This window comes from Procambarus clarkii, chromosome 22, assembly GCF_040958095.1.
Source record: "Procambarus clarkii isolate CNS0578487 chromosome 22, FALCON_Pclarkii_2.0, whole genome shotgun sequence".
Taxonomy (NCBI): Eukaryota; Metazoa; Arthropoda; class Malacostraca; order Decapoda; family Cambaridae; genus Procambarus; species Procambarus clarkii.
In genome coordinates, this window is record NC_091171.1 from 34,826,081 (window position 1) to 34,845,469 (window position 19,389).

The 19,389-nt window shown below is 42.7% G+C and overlaps 1 protein-coding gene across 3 annotated transcripts in view; it reads right to left on the bottom strand.

Annotated features, from left to right (window-relative positions):
* Positions 1-1,520: 1,520 nt before the first annotated feature.
* Positions 1,521-19,389, bottom strand: part of LOC123758770 (venom protease) — a 17,981-nt gene continuing 112 nt past the window's right edge. The window contains exons 1-9 of one of the 3 annotated variants that reach the window (XM_045743440.1): positions 19,356-19,389; positions 13,316-13,486; positions 12,229-12,294; positions 11,659-11,828; positions 10,006-10,109; positions 7,100-7,268; positions 6,250-6,349; positions 4,583-4,752; positions 1,521-2,198 (exon numbers count right to left, since the gene is read on the bottom strand). The exon at positions 19,356-19,389 is cut by the window's right edge and continues 112 nt beyond it. In XM_045743440.1, coding sequence (XP_045599396.1) covers positions 2,031-2,198; positions 4,583-4,752; positions 6,250-6,349; positions 7,100-7,268; positions 10,006-10,109; positions 11,659-11,828; positions 12,229-12,294; positions 13,316-13,486; positions 19,356-19,389 — 1,152 coding nt within the window. In that variant the 3' untranslated portion in view covers positions 1,521-2,030. The remainder of the gene's footprint in view (positions 2,199-4,582; positions 4,753-6,249; positions 6,350-7,099; positions 7,269-10,005; positions 10,110-11,658; positions 11,829-12,228; positions 12,295-13,315; positions 13,487-19,355) is intronic. The other 2 variants (XM_069328835.1, XM_045743450.2) reach the window with 2 other exon arrangements.

Sequence of the window (19,389 nt, forward strand, 5' to 3'; positions counted from 1 at the left end):
TCAGTCAGTAAGAAAGTCATTCAGTCAGTCAGTCAGTAAGAAAGTCATTCAGTCAGTCAGTAAGAAAGTCATTCAGTCAGTCAGTAAGAAAGTCATTCAGTCAGTCAGTAAGAAAGTCATTCAGTCAGTCAGTCAGAGTATGAGTGTGTGTTTGTTTACTATTTGTTTACTACTTTCTATTTGTGCCTGCAGAATAGACCTATTTGCTCTTGGAACCCGCCTTTTCAACCAGTCAATTTTCCTCTACTATGTCTACCACATATATCTATCTCTAACACACACATCAACAGTAAGGAGGCCGTAGCAGATGTCTACCTCCCAGGTACTACTAGGTGAACAGGAGCATCAGGGTTAGAAAAACTCTGCTTGTTTGTTTCTACCTCTGCCGGGGATCGAATCCGGAACCTTAGGATTACGATCCCAGAACGCTGTCCACTCGGCAGGAAGAGGGGTGGGAGGACACCCACACACTCTCACTCTCCCACGTGTATGCGTATAAGTAAATCCTGAATCCTTGTTCCCACTTTTTACACCTAACTTCGGCTGGCACTTTCTGGACACCAAGGTTCGAAGTCGCTAATAAGATGAAGGACAAAGCGCCAACGTTGACAACCTTCACCTGGGACAAGCAGAGCGAGTGCTGTGGAGCGCAGGTCCACCAATAGTAGCAGCCACGTAAGTAATTATAAAAAGAAGGCACCAATCCTTCTGGAAGGCTATGTAGCAGCATCAAATGTGCGGGATAATCGTAGGGCGCGCTAAATATCACTAAGGATGGCAATTTGAGAACACAAACCCATAACGCGAACGATATCAAAGGTATCCGATTTTCCAAAAATTCTATCGAGGGATAATTGACCGCGAGGGATGGTCGGGACCCATTATTGTAGCAAGACACGCATGTCCTTAATGATCCTTAATGATCTTACCCATTATGTAGCAAGACACGCATGTCCTGGAAGTCAAAACATTCAACAAGGATATGCACGACTGTAAGAAAGACAGTGCAGTTTGGACAATAAGGAGCAGAGCGGCACTCCATTAAGTGCCCGTGAGTTAAACGAGTATGGCCAATACGTAACCTCGCCAAAGGTGTTTCCCACCGCCGGTTACGGTGGTAGGAGGAAGGTCATGGGGACACACCACCCTTAAGAGAACACAGTTTGTTACCAATAACAGAAGACCAACGACCCTGCCCACGGGCAAGAATGAAGGAATGAACAACTGGGTAAAGTCGGAATGAGGAATACCTTTACAGGAGATGGGACAAGTGTGGATAGCTTCCTTGCTGCCGCTCATTTAAGGACACCAATATGGCCGAGAACCCAGCAATACTGCACTGTCTTAAATCTACTGGAGATATAGTAGCGGCCAAGATTCTCGCCATCTTCACGGTTATTGGTTTATTAATTAACTCATCATATGATTTGCACCAATCACCAGGTGCAAAGGTGCTATCTGTTCCTCTCACTGGTAACACAAAATAGTGCTCAGCAAAAGTGTGGAGGAGTTTATCAGTCTTTCTTTTAAAATTTATTAAAACAAATAGTCTCATTATAAAACACTGTCCTTATTACACTGATTTCCAGGCTAACATTAACAAAAATCTAGGTTTCACTTTCATCGTGACCTCTAATGGTGTCTTTTTTATGGTGACAGAAGTGGCGGAACGAGTTATCATGCGAACAGTTCCTTGACGGGCATGTACCGGGATGCTGTAGCATGCTATCGTCTACTGTAGTGCCAGCACACCAGGATTCAGTTACTTCGGACACGGGAAGGGAAGGGAACTATCAGGGGAAAGCGCCAAGTCCATTACGACTATATATCACTTGGAAGGGATCAAGATAAGGATTTGGAATGGGACGGGGGGAAGAAATGGTTCCTAACCACATGGACGGTCGGAGACTGAAAGACCTGCAAGAAGCAAGACCATCGCTCTACTATCCAGCCCAGGTGGTTGGGTTTCGGTTACGGGAGTGACGAAGGCCAAGTATTACGAGTGACAGAGGCTGACAGGATGCCAGGGGTCAACCAAATGCGACTTTCTTGACCCAGGCGAGGTGTTGTGGGTGCCGCATGTTGACGTAGAGACCAGGAAAGTCCTTGTGGCCGCAGCCGTACCCACGGGAGACTATGCCAGCCAAGGTGTAGCGGCCAACAGAGTTTTGGGTCACGATGGGACCTCCGGAGTCGCCCTGTTGAGACATCAAAATGTGAACATTGGATGGATGCAACGCTGCAAGGGCCTATAGCTACCAGACCCTGTTTACTTTATCTTTTATAGGGCTAGTAGGAGCCTCTGCCCAGTCTTGCCAAAACAATGTTTACTCATATTTTTTATATCATTTTTGTCCAATCTGAAAATATTGTTAATGATTTTAAGCTTCGATATTTTCAGTATCTGCTTAATATCCCTTTTGTTAATCTATTTGGACACTTCCATCATACTTTTTGTCCTAACACCAACAGTCAACTGTAAACCTATCAATCATTGGGGATAATTTTCACACTTACCCATTATGTAGTTTTGGTCATTGAACCGTACATTATAATCCGGCTTAATATTGTTAATAAAATAAATTTATTAGTATTCATACTACTAACGTTTTGAAATAGTTACTTCTTTTAGTGCACAGTTATCTTTTTTTATTCCTAAAGTTCCATACTAAATCAATACTCAGAGATATAAAAAGTATCCAGATTTAATATATCCATTCTTCAAGTGGTTGATTTTGGCATTTCATTTCTCCATGGTTAGTAATTTGGATTTGGCAATATTGAACTATATTACTTGCCAATCTTAATTTGCAATTGTGTCTTCCCTTAACCCGTCCTCGACTCCATTACATCCAGCGGTCGACCCCACAGACGCATTCATAAATTTTTACATGCTGTTCAACCAAAACGGGAATTTTCTCAAATATAAATTATTATATATATTAGCATATTGTGCAAATATAGGCATAGGTTAGATTAGGTGCTTAGGTTTTGTTGGAGATTATTTGTATTTGTAGTACGTGGGTGAAGCATTTACAGCGTTGTGGTTTGAACAAAATTCGTTAGTAAAATTCGTTCTGGAAGTGTTCGAACGTTAGTAATTATGAGTCGTGTGAAAACTGTTTTTCATTCATAAACAGGGGGTTTGGCAGGAGCATGGAATCACTTTTGGGTCTTTGTTTAGAGGACGAGCTGCTGTGGGGGATCGACCGCTGGATGTAATGGACTTGAGTCGAGGACCGGTTGACACCTAAACACCTAACCTACGCCTAACTATATATCAAATTTTTATGTATAATAACATTAATTTATATATGAGAACAAACCAATTTTTAATACACAGTATGTTCAAATTGATGAATGCGTCTGGAGAGGACGGCCGCTGCTTTAAACAGCCTAGTGTGAGAACGGGTTGTGTAAATCTTTTTTCATTCATAAACAATGGGTTTGGCGGGTGCATAGAATCACTTTTAGCCTTTGTTTACGAGGACGGGCCGCCCAGCGAGGCCACTTTTAATGTTTAAATTTGATTAAATCCTATTTATATTTATTTTATATATTTTGAATAATATTCCTTTCTTTCTTTCCTATAATTTTTTTGGCATCCTCAGTGCCAGATCGTAGTAGGCCTGAAGATAGATGTAGTCCGGGGGCAGGACCGTGTCTGCCACTCCGAACTCCTCGTGAGCAGCGCCGTCATTGTCGTTCTTGTCGGAGTGCTCCTACGTAAGGAGTATCGAGCTCTAATTTATTCAGTAACTTTTACTATACCAAGTTTACTTTCGGTTTACGAGAGATGAAATTATCGACTGACCATCTGTAATGACTCAGTTTTGAAGTATTACCAGTGTTCGTACATTCTCTACTAAACTTTAATTTCATGCATTTGTAAAACTGAAGAGTAGGACATATGTGAATCCTGATCCCTAGGGGGTAAATTGTTTGTTCCACTCCCACTGGGGAAAGACAATGTAGGTAGTTCCAATCCACTGAAAAATACCACAGTTGGTCGAAGTAACATTGCAGATACAATCTTTGTATCCTTGAAATAATTCCAAGTCATACATTAAATAAAAACAGGGAATTTGCCCTGTTAACTGAAAGGAGACAATGTCTGCTCTTGATACTGGTTAAATGAGAACAATTAAACAAAAACGACCAAAATACGTTTGCATGCGATTAGAATTAGCCTATGAACACTCTCTCTTGCGGAACCCCCCTAGTTACCTTGGGGTTCCACGGAACCCCCTTTCAAAAACGCTGATTGGTTCCTGTTCCCCTGAGGGACACAGCAGTATGTAATCGTCGAAAGTGGACGGGGAAATTTGCACTTAGAAAAACTGTGAATCGAGTTCTCTAACCAATTATGTATACCGCTTACTATACTCAGTATGTTAATTAAAATTTTGAGAGTATTAAACAAACTTTGGCTATTTCTATCATCATATAAGCTATTACTATAAAAAAATGCAAAACCATGAACTACAAAGTAAAAGTTATTTGTCCAGAGTGGGTGGAAACTTTCTCCTATTTCCCCTGCTCTCAGAAAAATTATGTCCAGAAACATTACAATCTTCAGCACCTGACAAGCATCTCTTCCTCCTTTTCCGTCGCCGGCACAGATGGTCTTGTCTCCTATACCTTGAGGCCATCTCTCACTGTAGCTGTCCAGCTGCGAGTAGCTGCGATCACACCTTGATGGCGGAAACACTGTCAACTCCACCTCTTGTAGTGTCGAGCTGAGAGACCCGCCTGCAAGCACAGTATCAGAATATGAGTAAATATGAAATCACAATGTCGTAAAAATATTAATGAGAAAAGCAGTTGGAGCAGCGTGAAGATTTTAACCTGCGTCCTGTGAATACTAGACGAGCTTCTTAATCTACTAAGCAACACCATAGTGCAGGTGGGCTATTCGTAAAACCTAGTTGGGGCACCATCAGGAACCTGTGTGGCCTAGTTGATCAAGGTGCACGCCAATCTTTCACCAGGACGCTAGTTTATACCCCTGCACTGCTTCAACTGATAGTTTCTGGAGTAACTCTCGACTCTTACTCTACTCCTATCGATGTCTGCAATTGAACCCTATGAGTTTTCAATACTTTTTTTCCCCGTGCACACCACTCTGTAGGACAAATAACTTGGTTGTTTAAAGGGTTAAACTAAAAGGACCCAATCTATAGCATTCACTCCCTAATGAATTGAAAAATTATCCAACCTTTGCTTTATTCAAACGTAAAACTAAAACGTATCTAATTATATCCTCATAGTTTCGTATCTTGTGCTTCCCACTCGCCCAATTGTAGTACTTAAGACATGCAACAGTACCAGCATAATCTATATCAATTTTTATTGTAGTTATTACATTGAAATCAAATTCTGCTACAATGTACCTTTCAATTACTCTTCTTTTTATCTGTTAGATTATGGATCTGCCCGAAACGCAATAAGTGTTAGTGGCTTTGCAAGAATGTAAGAACACCAATGTTATGTATTCTCACAAACTCTATGTACCTTTTTGTATATAAATACCACTCTCTCTTGCAGAGAATAAATGACCGATGTAGCTAAAACAACCCCAAACATATGACATGAAAGTGAGTACTTGGCGAGAGTCCCAGACCACTTCACATATACATGTATTGTTACCGTGTCTGTAGCAAACGGAAAACAACTGTCACAAATAATAATGTATTAGGATCTATAGGATAAAACTCCTTCATTCAAGGTTACGATGCTACACGTGACCAGTACACGTCCCTTTTCCACATCCCCGGGGAGGAGGGGGGCTAATAACTGAGCCCTCCCCTCCATTCCTCCCTCCCTGCCTCTAGGCTTTGGGGGTTGGCAGGAGGGTGGCACAATTCGCCACCCCCTAGAGTGGGGATGGGGCATGAATCTATCACATCCCCCACTTCCCTGAAGGTATATGGGCAGAATCTGCCGCCACCCTCTAAGGCAGGAATGGGGTACAACTCGTCAGTACCTCTTGTAGAGTGTGGGTGGTAGATGTCTAAGAGGAGGAGGGGGGGGGGTTAGTTGGAGTAAAGAAGATGGTGAAGATAAAGCAAAACAGTTTAAGAAATGTGGAATGTGTTACCATCTACAGTGGGACACCCCCCTCCCCACCAGAGACTCCCATACATCACAGAGGAGGATGGAGTGGTAGACTCACCATACACCATACAGGGTATGGATGGAGGGAGCGAGACCTATCACACCCCGGGGGTGGGGGGTTGTGGCACTCACCATACGTGGTCTCCCCCCAGCCAGTAAGCTTGACCTTTTGTCTGGTGAGGTTGGTGGTCATCTCCCTCCCCCAGGGCAGACACACAGGCATCATGTGCCTCTGAAATAATTACACATTAATGTTATTAATGTTGTTGCCTGAAGGTCATTATGCTGTTACTCAGAATATAAAAAGACTGCCGACAACTTTTACTTCTGAATGATTTATTGCAGAAATAAACATTTTTCTTCTTGGCAATATTGAATATTTAAAAAAAATCATTTGGCAGCGATGATGAATTTTTGCAAATTTCCTGAAAGTCTGGGATGTGTTTTCTTTATTCGAGACCACAATGGTGATCCATCAAGCACTTACACAACCACTGATGAATCCTGTGAATCTTTCCTTAAACACGGCGGCTTTGTTTAAATTTATTTAACAGTTTTCCGAGCTTCGAAATGTCAAGCCAGGGTTACTATTGCTATAAACACCCTGGTTTATTTGGTTTAAATGCCACTTAAAAGATGCTCTACGTAACATATCACAATCTCCAACCCACCCAGAGTATCCTGGCATAATCAGGTGCAAAATAGCTTTGTGGATCATAAACTAATATAAACAAAGCCGCCATGATTGTAGAAACATGAACAGGTTTCGTAAGTTGATGAATAAATACTGTACTTCTGGCCCTTATAAAAATACTAGCAGATAGGGTTCCAAAAAAACTAGCAATATTTGTCTTAGGATGTGATGTGTTATAGAAAAGCTGAGCGCTTCCTAATGAGAGAAGGCATCAACTCCTGTACCCTTCTGTGCTAGAGAAAAAATTTAAATAATAATAGCTCGATGTGAAAGCTGCTGTGAACTGACTTGTATTTTCACTTTTCGGTCGAGCCTGATGAGTGCCAGATCGTGGTAGGCCTGAGGATAGATGTAGTCTGGGTGTAGGACCGTGTCCGCCACACCGAAGTCTTCGTGAGCAGCGCCGTCATTGTCATTCTTGTAATCGTGCTCGCCAAGACGGACAACCTCAGCGTCACTGAAATTTGTTTAGTTACGCTTAGTTTTGTCATCGTTTTCTGTCATGGTTTTCTCACAAGTACTGTATGAGAAAGTAAAGTGTGCAAATCCTGTAGAGTGCTTAGCCTTTATGGAGGAATACTTATCACATGCCTCTGTATGACTAACCATCCTATGTGATGGAGAATTTTTAGCACCACGTAGCTAGCTTTTTTGACAAACTGTACTCCCCTTCATACAGTCTAGGGTAGCTGCACAAATACAGATGTACCTAATGTATTAAAAAAAAAGTTGTAGAGAAAAATTGAGAAGATATGCAGAAATGCTGCATGTATAGTTTAACGAGAAGAGATGGGGAAACCCAGAGATTTTATCCAAGCTATAGTTTTAGCATAAACTTTAAAGTTAAATCAAAAGTAGTGAGCAAACCCGGTAGAGTTTATTCTATACTAGTGTGAAAATCCTGTAGAGATTATTTAGTAGTAGTAGTGAGCAAACCCCATAGTTTACGACTCCCTGATTTCCATCATCTGCCAGTACTCCCTGTTAATCCTCTACTAACTACCAGCACCCACTGTACATTATGTTTAACTGGGAAACGCCTAAATGCGCCACCTACTGTTATGAATCAGCATCCCAACTACTACCATCCACCATTATCATCTACCAGTATACTGTTAGTCCACCACTATCTACCCTCAATACAGTTTGTTAAACCGACAATCACGTACCACTATCAACCAGCATCCCAACTTACACCATTCAACTACCCCTCTCAACCACCGAGTCACTGTCATCTTCCACCTACTAGCTCCTCCACTGGTATTTTTTTAACTTGCGATGACAATCGTACATTATAAATCCATCCCAATCCGACCTAACCTTCTAGAGATTGGCATTAATCGTGTATTTTATCATTTTCCAGGATATTCTGCTTCGTATCTTAGAAAAAATAGCTAGCTAGTGTAACATACAAGTAAGAGGTTCCGTACGGGTCGGAAGTTCTCTACGAGTAGGAAGATCACTAATCTTATTAGTGAAACCTTCTTTTTAGATTACTAGTAATAAGGTAAAACCATATAACTTATAATATTATTAGAGAATAATTTTTTAAATGACATTACCAAGTATACGTAGTTAATAAAAGTTTACAGTCAAATACACAACCAGTTTTAGCATAGGAGTCAATATGAACATATTTACTCGACAATAAAAGTAATTATCAAGCTTACCTAAACTGTTACAGTCTCCCCCAGGTGCCAACATCCCACATCCAGCATTTTGTTTTTGCAATCAACCTCGCTCCATGGCTGAGTGGGAGTTATCATCCTCCCTCACATGCCTTTGTCAATGCCCTAGTGGGTATGTTGACAAATATGATTATATTAACTATACTAAAACTGCTTGTGTAGTTGACTGTGAACTTAAGTTCCAAGTACGTATACTTGGAAATGCCATTTAAAAGATGCTCTACGTAACATATCACAATCATAAGGGAGCTGGTCGGCCGAGCGGACAGCACGCGGGACTTGTGATCCTGTGGTCCTGGGTTCGATCCCAGGCGCCGGCGAGAAACAATGGGCAGAGTTTCTTTCACCCTGCACCCCTGTTTCCTAGCAGTAAAATAGGTACCTGGGTGTTAGTCAGCTGTCATGGGCTGCTTCCTGGAGGTGGAGGCCTGGTCGAGGACCGGGCCGTGGGGACACTTAAAAGCCCCGAAATCATCTCAAGATAACCTCAAGAAGATCTCCAACCCACCCAGAACCTCCAACCCATATGTTACACTAGCAAGCTATTCTCTATAATACGAAGCAGAGTATCCTGGAAAATGATACATGATTAACATCAATCATTCTTAGGAAGGTAATGTATGGTCAGGTTATGTTAAGTTGGGATGGATCGATAATGTACAATTGCCATCGCTAGTTAATAACAAATACCAGTGGAGCTAGTAGGTGGAAGATAGCAGCAGATCGGTGGTTGATAGTGGTAGTTGAATGGTGGAAGTTGGGTGCTGGTTGATAGTGGTAAGTGACTGCCGGTTTAATAGCTTATACCAAGGGTAGATAGTAGTGGATTAACAGAGTACTGGTAGATGATGGTGGTAGTTGAGATGCTGGTTCATATCAGTTGGTGGTATTGGTAGGTGATTACCAGTTTAAAAGGATGTACAGAGGGTACTGATAGTGTAGGATTAACAGGGAGTACTGGTAGATGATGGAAATCAGGTAGTAAACTATTGGATTTGCTCAGTACTTCTGACACTACACACTAAAACTATAACTTTCTTAAACTATGGGTTTCCACATCTCGTTAAACTGCACTCTACGGGATTTGCATCTATCTTCATTTAACTCTACAATTATTCCCAAAAAACTCAGTCTTTGTCACTATGCAATTTGTACACCACTTCTCAAAAACACAGTTTTCGGGATTTGCACGCATCCCAAAAATGACGTGCACGATCATTGTCCTACTTTTCCCTACTTTCATATTATGGTTGCAGACCTACACGTTACCATTACAAGTTTTGTCTTGATGAGCGTACACAATGTACGAGGTGCATGTGGGTGTGTGTATTAAAGCAATTAGTTTTTCCTCCCAAATCAGGTAAATGAAAAATGATCAGTCAAGTAATATATCCTTATGAAAAACAAAGTTGGTGAATGCATGATTCTTGTGCTGCCTCACGAGTGTAAACAATGGACTGAAGATGGTACAAAACCAAGAAACCACTATGTGGCTCATCTACTAACTTGGCTTCGAGGCAGTGTAGAGCAGAGAGGACCCACTGGTCATTAATGAGAACACCTCCGCAGAACCAGTTTATGTCCGGCCCTTTGCGCTCCCCCAGCAGCGCCTGAGGAGACAGTACTTCATTATCAACTCAACAGATATGCTGTCCAGCCACTTTGATTGGTCATCACACCTGCGTCGTTTCTTGCAGGTCGGCATACAATACCCGATGGTCGAAGTGGTTGGACACCTTACCTTCCTTATGTCCTATTCCAGTTTCATGTCCTTGTATCCATTCTGGGTGATATATTGTCATACGGGCTAAGTGCTTTTTCCTCAATTACCTTACATTATTTTTCTGGATATCATGACAATCTACATTAGTAATTAGACATCTAATTACTCAATACACTTATGGAATGAAAGCAATAGTTCAAGTATGGTTCTATATAATGAGCAAATTCACCTAAACGTGTGTAGATAAAAATTACAGTTTATTCCAGGAATTAGAAACCGGCTAAATAGAAACATTAAGATTAATGTGTTAATCTCTAAAGGAAAAGAGTCGAGTACAGCGTCACTATTGATGCATACAAATGGATGAAAGGATATCCAAATGAGATAAAAATAAAGTTAAATAATTAAAAACACAATAGAACACTAAATAAATATACAATGAATAAATTTACAATCGGGAAAGACCTGGGTAAATACTACTTTGGAAACAAGCATGTATATTTATGGAACAAAATGCCGGACAACATAAGAGCATAGAGTCACTCTTGTTTCATATGGATATATATATATATATATATATATATATATATATATATATATATATATATATATATATATATATATATATATATATATATATATATATATATATATATATATATATATATATGAATGAGTTTGGTTGGGTACAAATAGAAGCTGCCTTCCAATGGCCAATAGGACTTGTGAAATTTTCTTTCCTCTTACGTTCTTATAACGCAACTACAATTTCTACACACAACTGCTAAAAACAATAATCACGTTCCACTGTATAAAGCCACAAAGTAGACAAACTTTTAGTATGTTGGTATATTAAACGTTTGCCTCGTTTCTGGTGCATCATCTTAAAATACAGCAGCAACTGCATACAAGTAATCTCAGGTCAAGACAGAACTTTATTAAATTCTATTTCTGACTGCAGGAAATAATCACAAACTAAGCCACTGGAACAAGTGGAAGCTTTCCAGAAAAAATTGTGTTGGCTATTTGGGCCAGGAAGACAAATGCTAACAGGCCAGTCAATAACACAGGCATTAAGGTAACTACAGAAGGCCTGCTGGCATATATAAGAGTTCCCATTTACAATAATAAACTTTTTCTAGTCTTCACTTGAAACAATCAAGTCACCGCACGTCAATTATATTACCCGGTAATCTGTTACACAATTCAACATCCCTGCTTCCAAAACAATTTTTACCCAAGTCTTTCCTAAATCTAAACTTATCCAATTTATGTCCATTGTTTCTTGTTGTATTTTGTGTTGATATATTTAATACCAAGAAAATTGGCGACGGGTGAGGCTGTAGGAATAGAATAAATTTATAAATCGTCAACATGTTAAGAGGCAAGTTGAACATTCTAATCAATGTGGAGTGTTCAGGTAAATTACCACCCACCATCCAAGGCCAGGCGTTGATCTTTGCCATGGCGCCGCCAGTCACCTCTACGACTCCAACCCTTCTGCTGGTGACGATCTCGTCTGGTGGTCTGCCTTGTCTTGGCTGTAGGTTGAAGGCCTCGTTACCGAATGGTATGAAAGTGATCCGAGGTTTGCTTAAACCGCACTCTGGAAGGAGAGTCGTGATATTACCCAATCCACACATGAATTAGAAGTAACATTTCGGTCTGTTCTGGACCTTCGTCGAGTCGTGATAAAGGTCCAGGGTAGGCCGAAACGTTGTTACTCATTTCACACGTGTGGAGGTTCCGTTATTTGTAAGTCACGTTATTGTGACTTTCTCTGCAATTTAATTTAATCTAATTCTCTTAATGTCTGATTGGTAATAATTGCTGTCAAATAAATTATTAATAATTCTTATTACTACATGACCTCTATCATTTTTAAGTACACTATAATTTTGTTATCTGTTATGTAATTTATAGTAAACTAAATAATATACATTTACAATCATTTGTGAATGAAGTTTTTTACTCTTCTACATTTGAAGGTATTGTGGCCTGCTTACCAAAGTTGAGGGTTGGGGGCGAGGTCTCCGGCAGGAGCGCCTCGTCCACACTTTCAGTCTCGCTTCCTGCAAGATTAGCATCTGTCAATACCGAATTCAGTTGATATTACACACCCTTCATCACCACAACCATCCTTGCTAATTTTGCCAACAACTTATTATAACTACAATAATCATAGTTCATTAAATTATGAAATTAAATCATACACTAAATTATGGTTACCAATTTTTACTGCCGAGACGACTACCACACAACAGTCATTACTTACCTTACCGCCACCAACACAACCACAACTCTTCAGTAGCATAACACTCCTCCGTCCTACAACACCAGTACTCCTCTGCTGCCAACAACTCTAACTTTATGAGTTGTTTTTGCCGTTCTGTCATATTAACAGCCCTTCCACTTGGGCTGGACGGTAAAGTGACGGTCTTCCTCTTGGGCTGGACGGTAGAGCGACGGTTTCCCTTCATACTTCGCTTCGTTCAATCCCCGACTGTCCAAATGGTTGGGCATCATTCCTTCTCCCCGTCCCATCACAAATCCTATTCCTGACCCCCTTCCAAGTGTTATATAGCCGTAATTAATGGCTTGGTGCTTTCTCCTGTTAGTTCCTTTCCTTCCTTTCGTCATCTTAACAGAGCCTTTGGTTTCATTCACCTGCACTCTAGAAGACTCGAACCACGGATCCCACTCGTGTTCACACTTGTGGGGTCCAGGTGAATGAAATGTTTATATCCACGGTAGTGTGGATGACAATTTAAATCCTATGGTCATAAAATGTTCGAATGTAACATTCTTCTTATTTATTTATAATGCTTAATGTTATAAATGTTTGTGTACAAGGCATATATTGACTATAGTACCACTCTTTTACACTACTTTATACGGCATCCAGGACGGACCGAAACGTCGTTATTTCTTATATTTCCAGATGAATTGGGCGTGTAATTTTCACTGTAAACCAACATTATATATGTTGGTTTTATCCTATTTATTTACCCTTCACTGTAAACCAACATTATGCGTGTCTCGCGCAGTCTACTAAAAAAGATAATCACGAAAATATAGTATAGCTGTAGATACCTTCAGTTACAGGACAGCAAACTATGGGAAAGGTAGCGGTGTACCAGCATATCTGAGGTGGGCTTGTGCTGGAGGTCCCGTGGACACCTGGGCACGAGAGGATGTCCACACAGCGGCCGGACTTCCCGCCGGTGAGCTTGCATGGGTCCCCCTCTCGCTCGAACACCAGCCCTGAGGGCGAGACAGCGGAGTATTTCATGTCCGATGAGAAATACCCGAAACACAAAGCGACGTGCACTTTTCAGTACCAGGGGAAAACACAGACAGAAAATACTTTAAAATTCCAAAATGATATTTTTTTCAGGGAATAATTTAATTTTAAGACTATTTATAACAAATTAGTTTCTTTCGCTCAGAAGCTTCGAGTTGTATGTTTTCTTGCACATGAGATACCACACCACAAGGGTTCACCAGTTGCTTACTCGATAGTGCCTACCTGGAAGAGCTGTCGGGTTACATTGTGTGCCGAGAAAGTACACACGCACGATCAATATTAAGGAATATTGCCGGAACAACCGTGGACATCTTCAAGAGAAAACAGGACTGTTTTTTTAATTAAGAGAAGTTTCCGATCAGCCGGGCTGTGGTGGGAATGTGGGCCTGCGGGCCGCTCCAAGCAACAGCCAGGTGAACCAAACTCTCACAAGTCGAGCCTAGCCTCGGGCCGGGCTTGGGGAGTAGAAGAACTCCCAGAACCCCATCAAGCAGCTATCAAGCAGATCACTTCACAACGTGATAAGACTTGTACCAGAGTGAACACACACACACACACACACACACACTAGGAGCCAGTAGGAGCCAGTGACCATTGTGTCCTAGTTTTTGACTACATGATGGAGCTTAAAATTGTGACCAAAGGACAAGAGGTCCGGGAAAGGAGACTTGATTACAGAAAAGGGGACTACAGAAGGATAAGGGACTGCCTGGGAGAAGTGCAGTGGGAGGAAGAACTTAGAGGAAAAACAGTGCAAGGTATGATGAACCAAGTCATATGGAAATGCAAGGAGGCTGAAGAGAGATTTATTCCAACAGTAAAGGAAGAAAGCAGGAGGGAATATAATAACCCATGGTTTAATAGACCATGGGTTATTATATTCCCATTTATAATTGCAATAATATCATATCGATTGCAATATCATAGAATGATATTGCAATCAAAGCGAAAAAGCAACCTAAATTACTACATAGCCATATAAGAAGGAAGATGTCGGTAAATGACCATGTGACAAGACTGAGGAAAACAGAAGGGGCATATACAGAAAGCGACAAGGAAATCTGTGAGGTACTGAATGCAAGTTTCCATGGAGTGTTCACAACCGAGCCTGAGCAGCTCCCATTGTTAGAAGCGATTACCCTAGATGAAAGACTATCAGATATAAAGGTGACAGCAGAGGAGGTAATGAAACAGTTGACAACAGTGGACAACAAAGGCCAAAAGGCCTTTGATACAGTACCGCACATGAGACTGCTATACAAACTTGAGAGGCAGGCAGGAGTAAGCGGAAAGGCCCTAGCATGGGTGAAGAACTACCTAACAGGAAGGAGCCAGAGGGTAATGGTAAGGGGCGAGAAGTTGGACTGGCGAACAGTAACAAGTGGAGTACCTCAAGGATCGGTACTGGGACCAATCCTCTTTCTAATTTACGCAAATGATATGTTTACAGGAGTGGAATCATACATGTCAATGTTTGCGGATGACGCAAAATTAATGAGAAGAGTTGTGACAGACGAGGATTGTAGGATCCTCCAAGAGGACTTAAACAGGTTGCAGAGATGGTCAGGGATATGGCTACGGGAGTTCAACACCAGTAAATGTAAAGTTATGGAAATGGGATCAGGTGATAGGAGACCAAATGGACAGTACACAATGAAGGAGAACTGCCTACCTGTAATGATTCGAGAAAGAGACCTGGGAGTGGATGTGACACCTAATTTAACTCCTGAGGCACATATAAATAGGATAACGACAGCAGCGTACTCTACACTGGCGAAAATTAGAACTTCATTCAGAAACCTAAATGAGGAGGCTTTTAGGGCGCTTTCCACTGCCTACGTGAGACCCGTCTTAGAGTATGCCGCGCCATCATGGAGCCCCCACCTGAAGAAACACATATTAGGAAATTGGAGAAGGTTCAGAGGTTTGCGACGAGGCTTGTCCCAGAGTTACGAGGGATGGGATATGACGAGCGTCTGAAGGAACTGAACCTTACGACACTAGAGAAAAGAAGGGAGAGAGGAGATATGATAGGGACATATAAAATACTCAGGGGAATTGACAAAGTGGAAATAGATGAAATGTTCGCACGTAAAAACAACAGAACGAGGGGACATGGGTGGAAACTGGAAACTCAGATGAGTCACAGAGATGTTAGGAAGTTTTCTTTTAGCGTGAGAGTAGTAGAAAAATGGAATGCACTTGGGAACAGGTTGTGGAAGCAAACTCTATTCATACTTTTAAAATTAGGTATGATAGGGAAATGGGACAGGAGTCATTGCTGTAAACAACCGATAGCTGGAAAGGCGAGATCCAAGAGTCAATGCTCGATCCTGCAAGCACAAATAGGTGAGTACACACACACACACACACACATTGACGGTTGAGAGGCGGGACCAAAGAGCCAAAGCTCAACCCCCGCAAGCACAATTAGGTGAGTAAACACACACACACACACCTGTGTCCGGTTGGGGAAGGTTTATATCTCTACTCTTGCTATGTGAGATAACATGCCTAACTCCCCTACCCCCTCTCACTCTTGACAAAAAAAAAAAAATCACGATAGATTAGATGCTTTCCCAAATGCCTACCTTCAAGGAAAGGCAAGAAAGACTTCAAATCTTAAAATTAACACACTGGAGAGGGGATTAACAAAGTTCATAAAACAAAACTGGATGTTCATTTTTTTTTTGATAACGATTAATTTTTTAGCCAAGTAACTGAGTATCAGTAACTGGCGAGAAGCAATGGGCAGAGTTTCTTTCACCCTATGTCCCTGTTACCTAGCAGTAAAATAGGTACCTGGGTATTAGTCAGCTGTCACGGGCTGCTTCCTGGGGGTGGAGGCCTGGTCGAGAACCGGGCCGCGGGGACACTAAAAAGCCCCGAAATCATCTCAAAATAACCATCATAGAGACTAACCCGTGCTACAGCGCCGCCCACGGTGGCCCCCCGTGCTACAGCGCCGCCCACGGTGGCCCCCCGTGCTACAGCGCCGCCCACGGTCGCCCCCCGTGCTACAGCGCCGCCCACGGTCGCCCCCCGTGCTACAGCGCCGCCCATGGTGGCCCCCCGTGCTACAGCGCCGCCCACGGTGGCCCCCCGTGCTACAGCGCCGCCGCCCATGGTGGCCCCCCGTGCTAGTTGATCAATACTTACCACTGTGTCTTCGGGGGAATGAGGATTATAGTGCTCATGTCCCGCCTACAAACCTTGTTGTACCTGTTGTGTTACATTTCAGTTATTCTGACGTTCAAATTCTTTGTCGAATCTGGCTGTAAAGTTGTGGTTGGAGGCGCCTTCCACGACGTCTTTAAGCGAGTTCCAGTTGATGACTCCTCGTACAGAGAACGGGTACTTCCTTAGTACTTAAGCTCATTTGTACTGCCAGCTTCCATCTGTCGCCTCTTTTTCTACTTTTTTTCTAAATTTGATGGGAGAAAGTAGGACTAGAAGTCACTGTCTATCGACTTCTTATCCTATATTTTCTCTTTCCCCTCAGTATCTTGCATATTGAGATCATATCCCTTCTGTTCTATCTAACTTCTAGAGTTGGGAGATTTAGTTTTATTACCCTAGCCTCATAGCTTAGGAAGCTTAACTCTGGTATCAGTTTTTGCAAAAAACCGTTATCAGTTTTGGTTTTATGCTTCACAAGATGCGAAGTCCAATCAGGTGCTGCATATTCCAGCATTAGTTTGACAACTGTGTCGAGATCGCAGTGGAGGAGTCCTGATTTATGTTTCTAAACGACATTACGTTTGCCAGCGCCCCACACGCTGCTGATGTTGTCGTGTTCATGTGCGCATCCAGCGTTAGAGTTGGAATCATATCCATTCCAAAATCGTCTTCGTGTAGCTGCTTTCCCCTTATAGTGTAGATATCTCCTGGTCTCCTTTCACTCTTTCCCATCGTAATTCCTTACTCTAGTTGGGATTGAATTTCAACAACAATTTGTTTGGCTACTCCTGGAGTTTTGTCAAGGTTATCTTGAGATGATTTCGGGGCTTAGCATCCCCGCGACCCGGTCCTCGACCAAGCCTCCGTTTTGTTACACACCCCAAGGAAGCAGTCCGTAGCAGCTGTCTAACTCCCAGGTACCTGTTTACTGCTAGGTAAAAGTGGAATGAAGGTAAAAGAAACTTTTTGCCCATTTGTCTCCGCCTCCACCGGGGATCAAACCTGCAACCTCAAGACTACGAATCCGAAGCGCTGTTCACTCAGCTGTCAGGCGCCACTCGTCCCAGGCACCCTTTTATTAAAAAGGTGGTCGTATAATTTCCTGCAATACTTTTCTGTTCTTCCATTCCTCGTAAGCCTTGCGTCAATTGCAAGCATGTATATGTACGTGTGCACTCCCTCGGGTGGGTCGTCTACAGAGTAGATGACAGCAGTGGTCCCAAGAACAAGCCTTGTGGGTCCCCACTAGTTACATACCTTCAGCTTGAAAACACTTCTTGACGGTTTTCTGTCCAAGTTCACCAATCCTAGTCTGCTTCTTCATCTTATACACAGCCGCTCATGAGGAAGTGTCAAATGTTTTTTTGAATATCTAGGAAGATAGAGTATACCCACCTTTCATTTTTCTGTCTTATTGTACTAACCCTGTCATTGAACTATACAATATATCAAACACGACTACTTTTCTAAATCCATGCTGCCTTTCTGTCACAGCTTGTTTCTCCAGATCCCCCCCATCACTCAACTTGATGAGTTTCTCCAGTTTGCAGGCGATGAGTCACAATAACGTGGCTGAAGTATGTTGACACAATTGACTTGAGAATGGTCCAGGACGGACCGAAACGTCGTCGTCCCTTCAATTTCTAGTGTGTGGTCTGGTCAACTTCTCCAGTTTGTGTAATTTAGCGCCATATATCAATCCGCCCCTTTTGAATATTGGGACTAAATTTACCCCTTTCCCAGAATTCTGGTAGATTTCCTGTCTTGAGCGTTTTATTAACAAATTTAGATTATGGGCGACAAAATACTTCAGTAGCCATAGTGAAATTAAGTCTTGTTCCAGTGACTATGTCGCGTTACAGCGGCCACGGCGGTCCTGTGTACACATGGAGACAACCCCTGGTCCACGGTGGTCCTGTGTACACATGGAGACAACCCTGGTCCATGGCGGTCCTGTGTACACATGGAGACAACCCCTGGTCCACGGTGGTCCTGTGTACACATGGAGACAACCCTGGTCCATGGCGGTCCTGTGTACACATGGAGACAACCCCTGGTCCACGGTGGTCCTGTGTACACACGGAGACAACCCTGGTCCACGGTGGTCCTGTGTACACACGGAGACAACCCTGGTCCATGGCGGTCCTGTGTACACATGGAGACAACCCCTGGTCCACGGTGGTCCTGTGTACACACGGAGACAACCCTGGTCCACGGTGGTCCTGTGTACACATGGAGACAACCCTGGTCCACGGTGGTCCTGTGTACACACGGAGACAACCCTGGTCCACGGTGGTCCTGTGTACACACGGAGACAACCCTGGTCCACGGTGGTCCTGTGTACACACGGAGACAACCCTGGTCCACGGTGGTCCTGTGTACACACGGAGACAACCCTGGTCCACGGTGGTCCGGTGTACACACGGAGACAACCCCTGGTCCACGGTGGTCCTATGTACACACAGAGACATCCCTGGTCCACGGTGGTCTTGTGTACACACGGAGACAACCCCTGGTCCACGGTGGTCCTGTGTACACATGGAGACAACCCCTGGTCCACGGTGGTCCTGTGTACACACGGAGACAACCCCTGGTCCACGGTGGTCCTGTGTACACATGGAGACAACCCTGGTCCACTATACTCACCCTGTCCATGCGTGATGGACACAGTTGCCAGTAC